General features: G+C 43.3%; 1 protein-coding gene across 3 annotated transcripts in view; it reads left to right on the top strand.

Annotated features, from left to right (window-relative positions):
• Positions 1-18,105, top strand: part of ULK1 (unc-51 like autophagy activating kinase 1) — a 73,154-nt gene that overhangs the window by 18,708 nt on the left and 36,341 nt on the right. For all 3 annotated transcript variants that reach the window (XM_042828807.1, XM_042828806.1, XM_042828808.1), the window contains exons 6-10: positions 1,914-2,087; positions 3,756-3,829; positions 6,423-6,524; positions 13,498-13,556; positions 17,369-17,451. In XM_042828807.1, coding sequence (XP_042684741.1) covers positions 1,914-2,087; positions 3,756-3,829; positions 6,423-6,524; positions 13,498-13,556; positions 17,369-17,451 — 492 coding nt within the window. The remainder of the gene's footprint in view (positions 1-1,913; positions 2,088-3,755; positions 3,830-6,422; positions 6,525-13,497; positions 13,557-17,368; positions 17,452-18,105) is intronic.

Below are 18,105 nucleotides of genomic sequence, written 5' to 3' on the forward strand. Positions count from 1 at the left end.
GATCCTGGCTGAGGGATGATGGCTAGAGTTGTGTTAGTCTCACAGTCACCACATTATGTAAAAGGGAGGTGATGCCTGGAGGGATGCAGCGTGCTGCTGGAGCTGCAGGTCAGGACAAAGCTCTAAACAAAGCAGCTTCTCTGCTAGAGGCAAAGCGTACTTAGCCAGGAGTTCATAATTGCCTGCTTAATGTTAAGAACTGCCAAGTTCCACGTTTTGCTTCTTGTCTGGGAGAAAATGAGACAACCTGTCCTTTCCTAGGCCTGAGCTGAGCTGGGCAGAAGTCTCTGGAACTCCTGCTGTTCTGTGTAAGGGTAGTGATTTAACTGTTTCTGAATAGGTTTCCCTGTTGCAGTTGTTAAACAGCAGGCAATGCTTTTCCCAGAAGATGCAAGTAGGTTTGGTAGACTTGTGTCTAAGCTGCCTCTTGGTATCTTTAAAATCTCCTCAGAGAACCTCTCCTTATTGCAGAAGAGTTCTTTTTGGATTCCAGCTGAGTGCCAGTTCATGAGGGAAGAAGGCCCAGTGAGGGGAGAGAAACTCTATATACACGTGCTCTCCTGTCACATGTATGAGTCCAGGGCTGGCTGATAGCTATAGTGACATTTCAGCTCTGCTTGTGCCTCTTTCCAGAACAGCGAGCTTTGGGAGTGGTGGGAGTCTTTCTGTTCTAAACACTGTTTAACTTATCTGTGTCCCTTGCTGTTTTCCCATGTGCATATTTCAAAAGTTAGATTTTTAATTTCCTGTGTTGTGTTAAAGCTGCTTGCAACCTTATGTGTGTTTTCATAAGGATTCCTCCCTTCTAGCAGATGAAATAGAGCAGCATTTTGAAGTTTGTTTTAAAGTCTTACTGGAGAGCAGCTGGAAAAACACTAATGAAGTCCCAAGTTATTTTCAGGGACCTTCTACAAAAGAAATTACTCTAAGTGGAATGGTGCTTTCTTTAAGCCTGACTTGCTTGGTGACTGATAAGGAAGCAGGCTGGTAGCACTGCTGGTCCTGTGGTTTGTTCAGCAGGCTGTTCTTGGCTTTGGCAAGAGTTTCATACCTGTGACTCTTAGAATAACAAGAGCTCAAGTCACTTCAGTTTGATCAGAAGGTCCAGCTGAATATTCTTTTAATTTCTTTAATGTTTCTTAGTTCTCACACCATGTTTTTTAGGAAGCCTGCAGCTTGGGAGAGTGAAGTTCAGTTCTTCCATATTTACAGAATTTGATTATTTTTTTAGATATGTTTACAAATTGGCAGGGGCCAGTTGCTAGGGGTACTTTCAGTAGAATTAAGGATATTCCAAATACACTGGATTTGCATTGGAATTATGGTTTGTTCTAGTGGGTAGTGATGCATGAGGGTTAGGCCTAGGCTTGGATTTGAATCCCAACGCTACTGATACCTGGTAGCCTTAATTCTTCCTACAGGCACAAATTCCAATCCTGCCTGTGTTTCCAGGTTTAAACAAAACTCTCCTTGAAGCTGTAACCTTAGGTGTCTGGTCGCTGTTGACCATAGCTCAAAGGCCTTCCAGTCATCAGGCTGCAGGCTCTGCCTGGCTGGAAGCTTCAAGCTAGCTGGCAGCTCTTGCTGAGGGAAGCCCTAAACCTCATCAAATGTCATTTTTGGGCCCAGCTCATGAGCCAGATTCAGCATCGGTTGCTGACCTGAGTTCACCGTAACCGTTAGACTCTCAAGGCTGAAAACAGCCTTGGCCACTGTATAAACTAGGAATGCAAAAAGTCTCTTTTAATGTCTGCTTTAATAATTTAGAAATAGCGTGTGGAGAAAAAAAACCTTATGTGGAAGAAAAGAATGCCAAATTGTGGTTATTAGCTATAGAGTGTCAATCCTCTGGGCCCTTCGGAGAACTACCATTGTAATTCTTTCATCTGTGGTTATTTTTTCCTTCTCTGTAGCTATGCGGACACTTAGTGAAGACACCATCAGGCTCTTTCTCCAGCAGATAGCAGGTGCAATGAAAATGCTGCACAGCAAAGGCATCATCCATCGGGATCTGAAACCACAGAATATCCTCCTCTCCTACGCTGGAGGCAGGAAATCAAATCCCAACAACATTCGCATAAAGATTGGTAAGACCCTGTTACAAGTGTCACCCGAACACCTCTCAAGGGAGTTTGGTTGCAGATATGTGGCAAGCCTCAATTTCTTTTGGGAAATGTCTAGGAGGAAAAAAGGAATTTCTACGCTTTTTAATATGTTCTAATGTTTTATTACTTCCTCACTTAGTTTCTCTGCCAGAAATAGCCAAGCTCAGGTAACTTCAGCAAGCCTCCAGTCAGCAGAGCTTTCTGCTCTGTCAGGACACAGATTAATGCAAAATAAATTGAGTGAGTCTTGCTGTGTTTCCAAGCTGAACAGTACCTCCCTTTGTAAAAACAGATACCAACCTGCCCTAATAGGTTTGTAATCTCCAGGCTTACCAAGAAAAGAGCAGCTGCAGTGATTTATGTATGTCTTTTATTAGAGCTGAGAGTAAATACTGGTGTCTCTAAGGCCTAAAACTCACTGCTCTTCTGGCTGGTTTCACAGCACAAAGGAAGTCAGGCACATCTCAAAGTCTGAATTAGAGCCAGGTTTCTCAGCTATGTCTTCAAGAAATTCTCTTTCTGCATATTTGTTAAGGAAGATGGCAAGTAGCATAGCTGGTCCTGTAGCAGGGACAAATGCTCCAGAAACTCCACTTATCCTTTGTAGGCCTCAGAAACAAGTGCTGGCTAATATCACCCACAGATATGTGGAAATCTGTCAGGTCATAGTATTGTTCACAGACTGAAGCTAACACTGATTAAATACAACTATTTCTTGCCCGAATCCTGCAGCGTGCAGCAAGGGCTCTCATTTAGTTGAGAAATAGTGTTCAGTGGAAAAGTTTTTTAAAATCTGCTGCCAATTTGGCTATGGCTGATTGATTTTGTGAAGTGCAGAATTATCTGGGAGATGGAAGTGACTGGGAATTGTAGACACAGGAGGGCTGCATTGCTGCTCTTCAGCCTTCTTCCTACTTCCCCGAGAAACAAGTGGTCCAGGGAATAGCTAGCCATTCCAGTTAGTGACAGGTGACAGTGTAAACAGTTGTGTCAGATATCTCCTGGCTTGAAATATCTAGTAACCTTGAGAGAACCTCTTAATATCATATGATCAGATGCTGAGTAACCTGTAGATGTAATTCATATTGGTATTCCTAGCCCCTGGCTTTTCCATCTGTCAGGTGAACTAATGGTTCAGCTTTCTCCCCTCTGAAGGAACAGGCTAAGACTGTTTTTCAGTAGAACAGTTCAAGAAATGTTGATGGTGGCAAGCAGTGGTTTCTGTTGGATGCTTGTTATACTTTTCAATGGAGGGTAACTTTCAGTTCTGCAAATTGAAAGCTGAGACAGCAGCAGGTGAATTGGCTAGTGTGAACTGGCACACCATCTCTGAAGTCAAGAAAATTTTAGCATCTGACGTTCTGGAATGCAGACCAGTAGATACAGAAGAGTTACTGCTGACTTCTGGAAATGGTTGAGAATTTATTCTTCTGAATACTTTAAGCAGCTCGGTCTTTCTTTTTCTTGTGTCTGTACTGTGCAATGAGTGCAGGAGTGTTACTGCTCAGGGAGAGGTATCTGTTCTGTGGTTCAGGTGGGGTACTTTACCTGCTGTGAGAACTCACAGGAACTATGGGAATCAACAGCAAAGGTACAGGCTCTCTGGAACTGCTGTGTCTGATCTTGATCCACCTCTGTTTCTTTTCGTAGCTGACTTTGGATTTGCCCGTTACCTGCAGAATAATATGATGGCAGCAACTTTATGTGGTTCACCAATGTACATGGTAAGTGGGCTTGCTTACAAGTTTTTCTGTATTGCTTTTGCTTTGTCTCCCCAGAAACAAAACTTCATTTTTCATTAGTTTTCCCACCTCTGAAAGTGGATTTTTATTTACTTGTCTAAAAAAAAACCCCCAAAACCAAAAAACAAATAAAAAAACATCTGTTAGGCAGGGATACTTCTGAGTTCTGGCTGCTGGTAGTGCCTGACAACAGATGCCTGTGGTGTTGTCTAACTTTCAGGTGAGCTGTTCATAAGTAAAACTAAACAAAGCAGAACATTCATTTCTCTCTGCTCCCAAAAACTGCGTCTCCCAGGGATGAGCAGAGCCCCTCTGCTGAAGGCACTGGGCAATGAAATGTAATTCCTCTGCTGCAAGCGAAGCAACAACAGCGATGAGTGAGGGCCAGGATGATATTTCACACATCTGGCTGTATTTCAAGTGTTGCTTCCTTGTTGAAGAACCTCAGTAAATCATTGCTTCAGCAGGCCTTTTTGAGGCTGTGGTTCCACAAGCCCACTGTCACTCTTAATCTTGCAGTTGTTTTTGAGAAAGCTAGAATGCTGAGGAATGAGGAAGGTCCCAGTGTAACAGTAGTTTTAACTAGTTTTTACAGTAGTAAAATACCAGCTGATCTTTGCTCTTCAGTCTTGTGAAATCTTCTCAGTCCTATTAACGTATTTAGACACAGATATTGCCTTATTGCCTTTCTTGCTAACTTACAGCAAAGTATGTTTTGTACTCAGGGAATTGATGTAAATGGAGCCTAACTGCTTCTGTTTGCAGTGTGTTTCACTTGCTCTCTCTCACTGCTCTAACCACCCTATGCACACTGACTCTTCCACCAAACCAACTACTTCAAACATGGCTCCTTAGGTTGAGAAACAGATGAGTTTAAAAAACGAAGTGCTCCCTTCCTCTTCCTTTGCATGTTTTAGTCTAGAACCTGGATATGAGGAGGTGATCTGTTGTTTGTGTTCATGGAAGCAGTCAGGACCTCAGTGTTGCATAAAGTCTGAAATTAAAAATGATAAAACCAGGCTAGAAATAAAAATGTCAGAGCCAGCCATGTGATAGTTCTGGAGGCTGTGGGTGCCTGAGCTCAAAGTAGAGAGCTGTAATAGATCAGTTTAGGCTAAAGTTCTTAGAAGTGTTCTGGGGACCATAGGCACGTTGTCATGCTTTTAAGTCTGAACCCTTTAGGCAAAGAGTCAGGCTGGACTGTGCTGCGCTGCACAGAGGGAGTGTGTTTGGTAGTCTGTTCCACAGCACAAACTTGAGCAAAACAGACTTCCTCCCTTTCTCTTTCTTTGAAGTCTGATGTTTATTTGAACTATGCTATATGTGAAGATGATGTCATTTTTTTTTCTCCTAGGAGAGTTTCCTGAAATGTCTATTTTTAGTAATACTTCTTTCTGAGTCTCCTGTGAAAGTAAATCAAAATGTCTGGCTTTTAAGGCCTGGAAGAAATTACCAATGACCTCTAGCTTGCTATTTTTTGTTTTTAATTTCAAGACCTCTGGACAGGGAATCTCAGAATGCTTCATGTTGTTCTCCAGTTACTGATAGATAGGTTTGAGGGAAGGTCAGCAGGGAGGATGAAACTGAAATTTAGGGGATATTTGAAGCCTGTCTTTATTGCTATTGTGGATTGTGTGCATTAGCTGGGAACATCTGCAGGAAGGCAAGCCCTTGTTCCCTCCTAGCCCATTGCTGCTCTTTTCATTTTGCTTCTTTACAAAGAAGGGCATGTTAACCACAGCAAGCTTTGTGGCTGAATGCTGATATGATCCACGTCACGTGAGGCTTGAAACCCTCATCTGCGGTTCTTGTCCTCTGGCTTTGCTTGGTGTCATCCCTTGTTGACAGGAGCTTGTCTGTCCCTAACTTTCTCACTGCCACTTTTTTCTGTTACGTGTGGCCTTTGCTCCTAACGTTGCTAGAAAATTGATCCTGTTCCATGCTGGCAATGCTACGATGAAATCTGTTGTTACAAATGTGTGGGATTAGCAAGCCTGTCCTTCTGCCCCTCTTGCATTGCTGCTGCTCCCCGTGCATGCTGTGTGCTGAACCTACAGCTTCTGGAACCATGTCCAGCTTCTGGAGCAGGCCTGGGAGAGAGCAGCCAAGGACACAGTGTGGGGTTGGAAAGCAGACTCTGAGGCACAGTGGGGCTTACGCTGCTGGACTGCAGCACACAGATTTGGCTTTGAAACCAAACTGTGGCCTTGGCAGCAAGCTCTGGAGCATAATTAATATGCTGCCAACTTGGACTAAATAAGGAAAATACAAGTGATGCTGATCAGGATAGAAGTTAAAGTCTACCTGTGCAATGTGAGCCTTTGCTTTTCTCAGGCACTTACCTGCTGTTTGCTTTGCTTCAGAATATCTGTGTGGTTTCAAAGAAATTTCTGAGTGCAGTTGGTTCAGCAGAAAATGGTATGCTTGGGGTGGGACAGAACTGTGTTTTTCCAAAAGAGGTGTAACAGCATAAGGGTTTTTAAAGCATACTGGTGACTTCTGCTCCTTTTCTTGCACCTGCCAAAAATATCTGCATCCTTTGTAAAAGACAAATTTGTGTTCTCTTCCTAAAAAGGCACCAGAAGTCATTATGTCTCAACACTACGATGCCAAAGCTGACCTCTGGAGTATTGGAACCATCATTTATCAGTGTCTGACAGGAAAGGCTCCTTTTCAGGTGAGTTGCTTAGATCTAAGGTTTCTGGATCTTTTTTTTTTTTCTCCAAATTCACTATTACTATTTTCTAAATCCACTTCCTCTGAAGTATCTGTAATCTATATTGTCACCTGGAACCAGCTTTGCCCTTGTCTGTCAGTCCAGCATACTGGCAATGTGGTATTTTATATATTTTAATGCTGGAGATCTTACCAGAAGATGAGACCCCTTTGTTTTTCTGAGCTGTATGTCAATGAGATGTGTTTCATGGTTATAAATCCTTGAGCAAGGTTATCTCCTTAGGAAAGTTATCATGGACCAGCTAAAGCAGTGGTATTTCCAGGCACACACTTGCTTTATTTTTTCCTTAAATAAAGTTTGTATTTATGATGCTATGCTCAATGTATACCCAACAGAATTACAAGCACCAATTATGAAAGGACAATTGCAAGTTAATATTAAGGATGATTTGGTGGTAACGTGTAGCAGCTGAAGTAACTTTTGTTTTTAGAGCAGCTAATTAGGTTCTTAGCTCAAGTGTCTTCTGTCATCTCACAGTAATCCTTTCCAACCTGAAATGTTTAAGTTGATCAAGTCCAAATGCCTTCAAACACAGAGCAGTCTGGTAAAACTCCACCCTGTAATTTATGCCACAAGTGCTGGCTGAGTTAGAAAACATCAGTTTTGAAAAACATCCTCTGATTTTTAAATTCCCAATTGATGGAGAATTTACTTCAATCTTACACAAGTTTAGGATTACTTCACATACCTTTAATCTCATATATAGCTGGAGTTTATCTAAACTGTGTGTTTGTCTTGTTCCCAGTCATTAGTGTGACAGAGTACATTGCATGTTGCTTAGTTTTTCTTCCATGCCCAATGAGATCTGCACACTCTTCCTTACAACCACTTAAAGCACTGTGCTTGTCAGGTGTTTTCCTTGCTGGCTTATAGCATAGTAGAGAGATGCTCAGGTTGTTGATGCTTCTTTACTTATTTGATGTTTGAGTTCTGCAGAGCTCATCTGTCTAATCCATGGAAAAACAGGAAACCACAGATTTGCATACTGATGTCAGTTCCAGTTCATGGCAGTGCTTTGGCTTCAGATCAGTTAGGACAAATGTGATCTGTGGCCTTTTTTCCCCCTCATGTTCTGACTTCTCTTCATCCTGTTTTGCTGTTTGTTTTTTTTTTCCCCCCAAAGGTGAGGAGGAGTGGAATCTATGCTCATGCAGTAGGCCAAACTTTATGTGCTACAGGATTTTCTGAGCTATAGCTCCACACCTCTTGACAATTTCTTATGAGACCTTGAATGTTTATATAGTTATATCACCAGGAGGGAAAAAGTGAATTCACTGTCTGTTGTAGGCAACAGTGTACAAATACAGAAATAAACTGATGGTATGTTTTGATTTTTATCTCAGAGCAAAGAACTTTTTCCCCCCTCAGAGTAATCTTTTCCCTGTTACCATGTGCCTCTTCCATTCCAGTGTCTTATATTCTACCCACCAGCTTAGTCTCTATTTAGCACAAGGCTTCATTTCCTGTGCATGTTTCCTTTTTATAAACATCCCTACTAAGTAGATGGAAACTCCTGAATGGCTCCCATTTGCTGGCTGCATCCACTCGTTGTTGCTGTTGGTGTCTTTGAGTGGAGAAAATGACTGTAGGGATGAAAGAAAATATTTGTGCATTAAGGAGAAAAAAAAAAAAAGGGGGGGCATAGAGAAAGCAAGCTTTGACCCTGTGTGCACTGGGGAGCCTTGCACCAATTAAGTCTTGTCTCTTGGAGCCTTTCAGTCTCTGAAGGCCTGTGATGTTGTGCTCCTTCAGGTGGTGTTAGCTTGCACCTGTGTGACTTCCACAGGTGTTTTTTCACTTAAGTTTTTCCACTGAAAGTATCTCATACAACCTTGGGGCATCTGATTTCTTTGAAAAGAGTTAGGTAGCCTTTGTTATTTGTCATTGAAGCACGTCACAGAAATGTTCTTCTGAAAATGTTTGCTTTTAGAGTGAAGGTTTCTCACAGAAAATAAAATTAAATACCAGTCAGCTTCATTCAGCTCTCCAGCCAAGGTTTTAGATGGGAAGATGGGCAATGGACTGCTGTTATTCTGACCATGAGTCCTCAGGCTCACACAGAGGTGAGGCAGTCCTGCAATGCCTGCGTCCCTTTGAGCCATGGCACTCTCTGGCTTTGCACTGGGCAATGAAGGGGTACTTCAGTCCCTGCTCATTGCTTTGCTCAGTGTTTGCCTGACCCAATGACTTCTTTCTCTCCCATATGCATTTGGCATCTGTTGGGCTGGGGGGGGGTCATTTATTTCTCTGTTTTGATTTACTTTTTTCCCCATGCCCTTTTCTTTTTTTGGGGTCTGTGTTTTGAAACAAAATGCTAGCCTCATTTGTTACTGCAGTAGCAGCTGTGGATTTGTTTGATTAGGGAGAAAGAAAATCTCAGCCCAGATGGTTCTCTGTGTACCCTCTATTTGTTTTGACTGTGTCACAAACTGCCTTCTCTAGGCTGCAAGTTTCAGGTGAATGAAGCCTGGCCAGGGCAGATGTAGGAAATCTAGTTAAAGGTTAACAAGTTTTATTTCTTTGTTGGCATGACTGTTTTGTAAGAATTTGCTGATAGGCAGACTGTTGTTTGCAGGCTTTTAAGAAGAGAGGCAAGGATGGTTGATAAAGTGGTGGACCTGTTGCCAGAGTTATTGGAGAGACCCCAAAGCCTGGTGCTTTGATGGGGGGGGGCACATCTAGAAATGGATGGAGAGATAATAGGCTTCCTTTGCATGGTGCCACCAGCAAACCTGGTTGTGCAGGGCAGCCAGCAACTGGATTTCTCATGGTAACCTCTTGAGGTTAAATCCTCACAATGCATTCCCTTCCAGATTGTCCAGGACAGCAACTGACCTCTGGTAGCTGAGATTCCCATGAGAATTAAATGTGCTGCATTTGGACTCTCTAGCTGTTTATGAGCCAATTGGACAACTTCATGGGTATGCAAACCCAAAGGACTCCGGTGTTATCTGTAGCAAGGAGTTAGTGTCTAAAAATAAATGGGCTTTGGGGGACTGGGTTAGATGGAGAGAAGTCCAAACATGTATGGAAAGACTGAGGCAGCTGTCAGTCTAGAAAGTGCTTGTAAATCTAGACAGAGATGTGTGTATGAGAGTGTGTGTCTGTGGATGTGATTTATAGTTGTCTCAGAGTTTTAATTTTAACTGCAGCGGGGTCACTCAAGGCAACTTCCCAAAGCCATTCCTGTTCCTTCCCTGCATGCAGACAAGAAAGAAGCTGCAGATGCTCAGTGTGAACAGTTGGTAGGATGGCCTGTGAAGCTGTCATAAGGAGCTTTTTGTATTAAACATGCCCATAAACAAAACAGCGAGTCTGCCACAGTGATGGGATTAATAGGATTCAAAATCCCTATAAACAGATTTGCTGAGCACTGTATTCATGTGGAATTGTTAATTTGCCTTGCCTAATAAGTGGTCTGCACTTGCATCTCTTCATTCCTGTCACCCAGGACAGGAGTTGAACAGTGCATTTCCAGGTCTTGCTGCCATCCTGAGAAATGCCTTGAGAGCGTAGCAGCTTTCTCTTGTGCTTAGAGATGAAAAGATTGGGCTATCAGGTTCTGCTAAGGACCAGGAGACCTGGTTGTCTGCTGCTGGAGCTCTTGCACAAATCTCCTCACTGCCGTATGGCTGCAGTGTGCTATTGATGCATGAAGAGAGCTGAGGAGCAGGGAAGGGAGAGAGAGAGTGTGCACAAGTTGCTGGTCTGGCAGCTCTGAAAGAGTTAATTTGTGTGCGTATGTTCTTATCCCAGCTAGCTGGTAGATGAAAAATTAATTTCTAAGCCTGACGTACCAAGTCTGCTGCTTTGTTTCTGAGTCAATTCAATTGGCGTAAGTACTAGGATTATATATCACTTAAAACAACTGCTGTGTTGTAAAATGGGCCTTGAAGAAAACTGGGGGAGGAGGACTTCATTCCCAGAATTTGAACTTCTGGTTTATTGCCAGGCGGGCTGCTCTTCTGTTCCCAGAGCTCCTCTCTGTGTCTGTAGGCAGACGTGTTCCCCACTGAGGTTAAAAAGTGGTGGTAGGCTGCTATACCAAAACTTGGCACAGTGATAAACTTGTTGCTGTGGTCAGTGAGCCACAGGCTTTTTGCCTTGTATTTGTTCTCATGGGAGCTGAGAGAAAAGCCTCCATGGGCAGCTAAGGAAAAAGGATATAGCTATCTGTATCTATAACTTTTTTTTCCTGCTGCTTGTGCTTTCAGGATCCCCTGGATGCTTGCCACTTAACTGGAGCAGATACCATTACGTATGCTATGAAATGTTGACTAGACAGTGCTGTTCACTGAGGGTGTGAATGTCTCTGGTCCTTTTCTGACTGAGCTCTGTGCTTTTGCATCCAGCTTCCCCCCAAGCACAACAAATCCAGTGCTGAGTGCTTCTGAAAGCACCACCGCTTGTTGGGTGCAATTTATTTGCAGGCAGCCAGCACCAAGTGGGATTTGGCAAGGTTCTGCTGAATGCCTGTGTTGGCTAAACATATTTCCACTGCTGCTCAGTACAAAGGAGCAGAGTGGCAAGACTGAATTTGTCTGACTGTCTTATATATATAGAAAGGACAGACAAAACCAGACCAGTGCAGCTGCTCCAGAGAAACGTGAGAGGAGGAGCAAGGGCAGGAGTTGGCCTGCTGCTGTGTCTCCTATGTGTGGGGAAAACAAAGCTGAATTACCCATTGTGTACCATTCTGTACCCATACCTGGTTTCTGACAGATGGGTGCTGTCCTACAGGTAGCAGCTGGCTCTGTGTACCTTGAATGGTCCAGTTGTTAGGTGCATACAAGGATTTCCTAATGTTCTGGTTAGATAGGGTGTATCTCTATAGATTAGTATCTCTCTAGATAAGTCCTTAATGCCTAGAACTGTCACTTCAATTCCTTCCTCTAGCATCTTGTGTGAAGAGGGGATCTTTATTGAGGATGTTGTTTCTAAGCACTGGCGTGGTGGAAACCTCCTCTATTGAGAGGAGGTTTCTTAATGGTTTTGTGTATGTTCTGTTTTTAATATACCCCATCTTCATTGCCAGGAAAATTTCTGACAAAACAGTGTTTGAAATAGATCAGAGCTTCATTGTATTTGTGAAACAATTGAGTTGTTGCAACAGGAAACTAACAGAGAAAACAGCCAAGGCTTGTGCCTCTCTCATGTGAGCAGACTCTTGGCTTCCCTGCAGCAGAGCAGAGCTCTGTTCCTTCTTGTTCATTGTCTGTCAGGCGTATTTTTCATTCTGCAGAGTGCTGTGGCTGAGCCATTTGGTGCAGTGTGTACACTTGCCTCGTTGAAGTTTGCCAAATATTAGGAATCTAATTAAAGTGCAAGATCTGCAAGGGGTGAGGTGTAAAATGGAGTTTTACCAAATCAAATTGAATGGCAGTGACTGGAAATGCTGACAGAGATCGGCATCTGCATGACAGCATGCTTTGCCAAACTCAATTCATTTGAATGGTTTCCCAAGAATGTATTTTGCACCTCCTGTTTGAGTCCCTGCTGTGTCTGTGAACGACGGAGGATAGATTATTACAGAAGGAACTAGGAAGGCTTGATTTCCTTCTCTTAGGAATCCAGTAGCTCTGTTTGTGCAAGGATCTGGGTGGGTGAGTGTGTAAACAGCAACGCCTGTTTTGGTCCAGTTGACAGAAAAGTTAGTAGGTTTGGTTTGCTAACACTAAGCAAGAAGTGTTGCTCTAATCAGTGTTACAGCAGTCTGTTGGTATTAGCAGCTCCCTCTGGTTTCTTTCAGAGTTTTGTACTGTGCTTTCTCAGTAGTTCTTAACTTCATGTTCATCTTCAGCCAGAGGGAACAGGTGATGTTGAAACAGCATCTTGTGGCTGCTTTTCCAGCCGTGCTGTATTAGTGGTATTGTGATGGCCATCTGTGGGTTTACTTGTCTGATTTGCCATTTTAAGCATCTTAATTGACCTTAGATGCTTCCAATTTTGAAATGGCAGTAGGTGGAAGGCTTGAGGGTTTTTGGAGCACACAACGCCAGGAGAGCTGCCTGATGCCTCCTGGTTCACGCTTTCCTAAACATTGTGCTGTACCAGTAATTGCTCGCACGTGAATCTTTCTAATCTTCCTTCCCTGTTTATATATTTACCTTGTCTGTGTCATCCCAGCCTACTCTCTCTTTAATAAGGAGACTTTGCTTAAGCAGAAAAGCTGAAGACATTGGGGTTAGCTTCCTAGCCTGTATTTATTCATTGTGTAAAACAAACGGAGGAATGACGTTAGGAGATCTTTGTCTGCGTTTCTGTACTGGAAATGTTATTTTTAACCTCAGTTGTGCCAAGCCTTTTTTTTTTTTTTTTTTTTTTTTTTTTTAAATCTCCTCTCTCAGAATTTGGGAGCTTGTCCACATCTCCAGTAATTATTACATTAATGCACAAGTAGGACCTGTAACTCGAGACCTTCTAGCGTCCTGGATTTAAAGTAGAAAACTGATTCTGCTGCTGTTTCCTTATGTTCCTGATTTCTTCAGGTTCCTTGTTCATCAACAGACTCTGCCCCTTTTCTAAATACCCTGCAGCAGTAATCCATGTTGGCAGCAGGAGCTGCCATTTGTCATCTGGGACTCCTCACGTTCAGTTATTTAGCCTCCTAAGTGAGACTATTAGCTCAGCTCTGACCTGAGCGCTGGAGCCCACTGAAATGAAGCTTAGCCCTCAGAAAGGGGGAGCAGGGCAGAACCAGGTCAGGGACAGAAAGGCAGGAGGCTGAAATGCTGTATTTTCACTCTGGATCAGCGCTGGCTTTTTAGACTAAAGCAAGCTGCAGCTTCTGATTGTGTCTGTGAGGGTTTGAAAAGTGCCTCTCTGCTCTTCAGAGTAACTGTGAAATAGAAATGCTGATCCTCTTCCTTTATTGTAAGCTGTTTCACATACTGGTTTTATTTTTCCTCTACAGGCCAGTAGCCCCCAGGATCTTCGTCTCTTCTATGAGAAAAACAAGATGCTGATGCCGAAGTAAGCATTTCCCAGTGTTGCTGTCTGTATGCACTTGTTTACTCTGTCTTTACACCTATCCCTGCGTGCTCCCAGCTTGTCACTTGAGAGATGACTGAAAAATATTTGGCAACTTGCCTTGCCCCATTCTTTAAACCAATGGTGATATGGCCTGTGAGAAAGAACACTGCGTTTCCATAATTGGTGTTCTCTCTTTCTATAGATAATGCTACCCTCCTTTATCGCAAAAAATATATATATAAAAATCAGGATTTTAATGATGTCAGGAACCAGGCAATGGTCCTTTCTGGTGTATGGCTTCCCTGAGGCTAAGAACAGCCTTTTATTAAGAATAAAATAAAAATCATGGCAATTCTTGAATCATGTAAGTGGCCAAACTGCAGTCTCTCTCCTGTAACCTGCTGTACCTGACTGTGTAGATCACATTGCTGTTTCTCACGTGTCAGGACAGCAACTGCTTGTGTCCATCCTGCTAATAGGAGGAAATATTATAACCTCTGTGGTAATGGACACTGCTGCAGTCTCCATTGGTCATACAGGGAAGATAGCTCTTTTCATCCCAGGGGTGTATGTTACCTAGTGATGTGCTAGCACATCAGTGCTCTGATTTGTCAGTATATTTTGATTTTGTTGCTGTGGTCTGTACTTTTGATCTACGTTCTTAAAGCCAAGCATCATGCAGGCTTTGGAAATCTCAGCCTAGTAGAGGAAAAGGACTGAAGTTCCAGATTACATATCCAAATATTGGAAGGCATTTTTGCCCAGAAAGTTAGCTTCTGTTTGGCAGAGCTGCTAATGCAGCCACATGTGCAGGAAGTTCCTTGAGTTGCTTTGTATGGATTTTTCCTTATCAGTTCAGACAGGTCCAAGTGATGGGGGAAAAAGCTGTAAAGAAGCCAGAGTGATTAGCAATGGCTTCTGCTAAGCATTTAGTTCTCCTGTAAGTACTTCATATTTTGATCTGTGGCAAAGAGGCAAATTTTGATCAGGACTAAAGTTGGTCTGTATTCTTTTAGATTGAATCTGAGTGTGTGATCGAGTGAAACAATTCAGAGCAAAACCACTGACATATGGTTGGAGCCACATAGTCTGTGTAAGCAGAAAGCAGACCTTCTGTTTCCCGTACACAGTGTAAAACGTGGCTGCTCACCTTTGAGGTAGTGATTCAAAAAAATCACTGCTATTAATAAGCTCCCTGCCTCTGATCACACTGCCCTGCTGCATGGCTAATGTGTGCTATAGGAGACAGCCATGGGGAGAAACAAAACCCTTCTGTAAGAGGACTGCATGTCTGTTCTTATAGGGATTGGTCCTTTTTTTTTTTTGTTGTGAGTTTTCTATGGACACTCTGTGTTTACTATTTTCACTCGACTCTACTTTTGAACTCTCAAATTTCACAGTATTTAAATCCAAACCCATTATTTTTTTTTCCACTGTAGAAGTTGGATCCAAAGTGGCCTTTGTTAATGCTTTCTGAAGTTTCTAAGTTTTAACATGAGCTGCAATCTGTGCTATTTCCTGAGCAAACACGAATGAACTGCCCCCACCAGCCCTGCCAGTACAGGATGGGACATGAAACAACTCAGGACTTCATTCTCAGATAGCAGCAGTGCCAGTGTTTGGTTTTGTTCTCCTTGGGGCTAGGCATGCTGGCAGCCACCTCTCCAGCATCACCATGGAAGATGGTGTGTTTTTGGCTTGGGAATGGGGTGGGGAAGAACAGCTGATTAAATCCTCACCAGCAGCCTCTACCTCCCAAGCCGATGCTGTTGCTGACATGTGAAATGCCATTCTGAGGTGGGGAGCCCGTGGCAGTAGGAACAAGCCCAAAGGCCTCACAATTTTAATAGCACTGATCTAAATAATTAACATTCATTGCCCTGATTTGCATGGCAAAGTATATCTAGATCACGGAAGGAAAGTGGCAGCTTTGTTGCTTAGGTTTCTAAGCTTGATGTTTTAGAGGTGAGAGATGGAGGAGGCAAACAGACTGTAAATCTGCCATCTCGTCAGTCTGTTCTAGCATCTGAGGTCTACTACTTGACCTGCCTGTTCCTTGGCTTTAAAATCATACAAAAGCTAAAGTCATTGCTGGGAAACAGGCTCATTTTGGATGAGTGCTTTGTGTTTTGAATAAATAAATGATGATGATAACACTGGAGGACTGCAGATCTCCGACACTAATGTATTTTTCAGGAGACTGATAGCTGTGGTATCCTGGGTATCCTGAGAAGTAGACTCGGTGTGCTTCTAAGGCACGTGCTTTTTGACAAGGGGTTGTTTTTCTTGGCTCAAACTGACTCTTAGTTTATCTGCATCCCACCCAGAGTCCTTGTGGTCTCCTCTGTCAGGCTGGGAAGAGCGCACAGCTGTTCCAGTGTCAGGGGTGGAAAAGCGTCTCCTCCAATACAAACAAGGGTGGTGTATGTTTAGGATGATTCTCTGTTCTAGGAATCACTGGATTCAAATTCCTGCACAGATGAAGCCTAGGACTTCACAGAAAAATAACCAGATAGTTATGAAGCCTATAAATACACACCTTGCCCAACATCTCTGGTTTCACTTCAGACCGAATGGAATTCTGGTAGAGCCAACTAGCACTCCTTCTCTCTTCCATTTGACCCAACTTCTTTTCCACCCTGTCTGTGGAAGCTGTGCAGGAACAGTTGCTTCTCCCAGCGTCCGTCAGCCTTGGCTGCAGGCTGGCAAGTGATGCCAGCCCAGCAAAGTGCAGCGCTGCCCGAGTGAATCACGTGCTGTGCTACTGAGCAGGCTCGGGCTCCACGCAGTTCAAATTACTGTGCTGAGCACTCGTGCCATTACCTCGGCTGACCCTTGTGTGGGGATTGGGAAAAGCCTGGCAGGCCGTGGGGCCATGCTGGGCACAGCAGTGATAAACACAGTTAATGCTGAGAGGAGTTGGAGCCACCTAGGCTTAATTTGGAGAACTCTGCTCTGGCTGCACGCAGGACCTGCTGCTACAGGCCCTAACGGTGCTGTTGGTTACAGAGGAAAGTAACAGATCTAAATCCACTTATGCAAGAGCTGAACTCTGCTTTCCCTTCCTTAATCCATTCATTTATTCCCTGCTTCTCACAGTACATTGGAGTTGCAAAGATCTGCCCTGGCCTCTCTCCTATCTACCTATGGGATTGGGGTGAGAACGGTGATTTACTGGCTCTCTTGTGTTGCAGTGACCATTGAAAGGAGTACTTTCTTCCTGGTCATACTGGAAGGTGGGGAAATAGCTGTGCTAATTTTAGCTTGCTTTGGGTGCCAGATCTTAATGGCCTTTGGTTAATAAATGTTGTTTGTATATCAGGGAAGCAAATAGACAAAGGTCACTTGCCAGCTGTGTTTAAAAAGAAATGCTTTAATAAAATGGTAGTAATTGGTGATACATATTCACAACCAGATTCTTAATTGGAAACTTCCCCTCATGAACTGCTTCATTTTAATGACTTCTTTATTCCCACTAGAGCAAGTAGATGAGATTTTATTCAGTGTGAAATGTTGCCTATTGACTGGATTGAGCTGAGAGCTGGAGGGATGGTATTGGCACTGCTGCCGAAGGGGGAATTGCAGGTGCTCATGGGAGAGGCCACAACAGCTAGATTAGTTGTAGCCTTAGCAGTTACAATGGGGAGTAAAAGCCAAGCAGGGATGCAAATAGAGATGTTCCTGTTTAGCCTCTCTCCAGTGAGCCCAGCAGGGACAACGCAAGTTTGCATTTGCAGTTTGCCTTTCTGACTATGCAGAAGTAGCTTAAACAGACTGAGAGTCTCTTATTTTGCTTTTGTTTTCAATCCTAGCATCCCCAGGGAGACATCAAGCCACCTGAGGCAGCTACTGTTGGGCCTCCTGCAGCGCAATCATAAGGACCGCATGGACTTTGGTAAGAGGCCACTCCAGTTTGAGTTCTGCTGCCAGTCTGTGCCTTGTTCTGCCATTTCCTGCACAAACCTTTGTAGTTTTGGAGAAGCAACTAGACTGGTGGTACCTGTGTTTATCTGCCTGGGAGACTCAATGATCTTGATTTAATTTAGTTATTTATGTGCTGGAAATGTCCATATGGATTCCAGTAAAGTTTTGTGAACCCAGAGATTTGTCAGACTTCATCAAATGCTTTCTAATATATGTTCCCTCTCCTGGCTTCTGCTTTTGAAGTTTGTCTTTTGTGTTCAGTGTGCTATCAGGTGAAATGTGCAACTTGTGCATCCCAGTTCTTAACTGTCATAGTGTCTTCCAAAAGCTGCAAGCTATATCAATTTAATGGTCAGTTCAGGTAATAACCCCCCTCTTCATGGGTCTGTTGTGATAATCCCTTTTTTTTTATTGTTATTTTTTTTTAAATACCCTCTAGGCTGAGAACAAATATTAGGTGCCAGGATGTTCTGGTTGTAGTAGCTTCTTCCAGATGTGCCCAGGTGAGCTGAAAGACCTGCAGCCTTTTCTGAAAGTCATGATCTTGAGAAAAGCAGGCAATGTAGAATTTTTTTCTCAAGTCCCTTAAAGGACCAGTTCACCTTAAGGCAGCTCTGGTCTTTTC

This window comes from Centrocercus urophasianus, unplaced genomic scaffold, assembly GCF_019232065.1.
Source record: "Centrocercus urophasianus isolate 14NV4802_14NV808 unplaced genomic scaffold, USGS_Curo_1.0 seq_30, whole genome shotgun sequence".
NCBI lineage: Eukaryota > Metazoa > Chordata > Aves > Galliformes > Phasianidae > Centrocercus > Centrocercus urophasianus.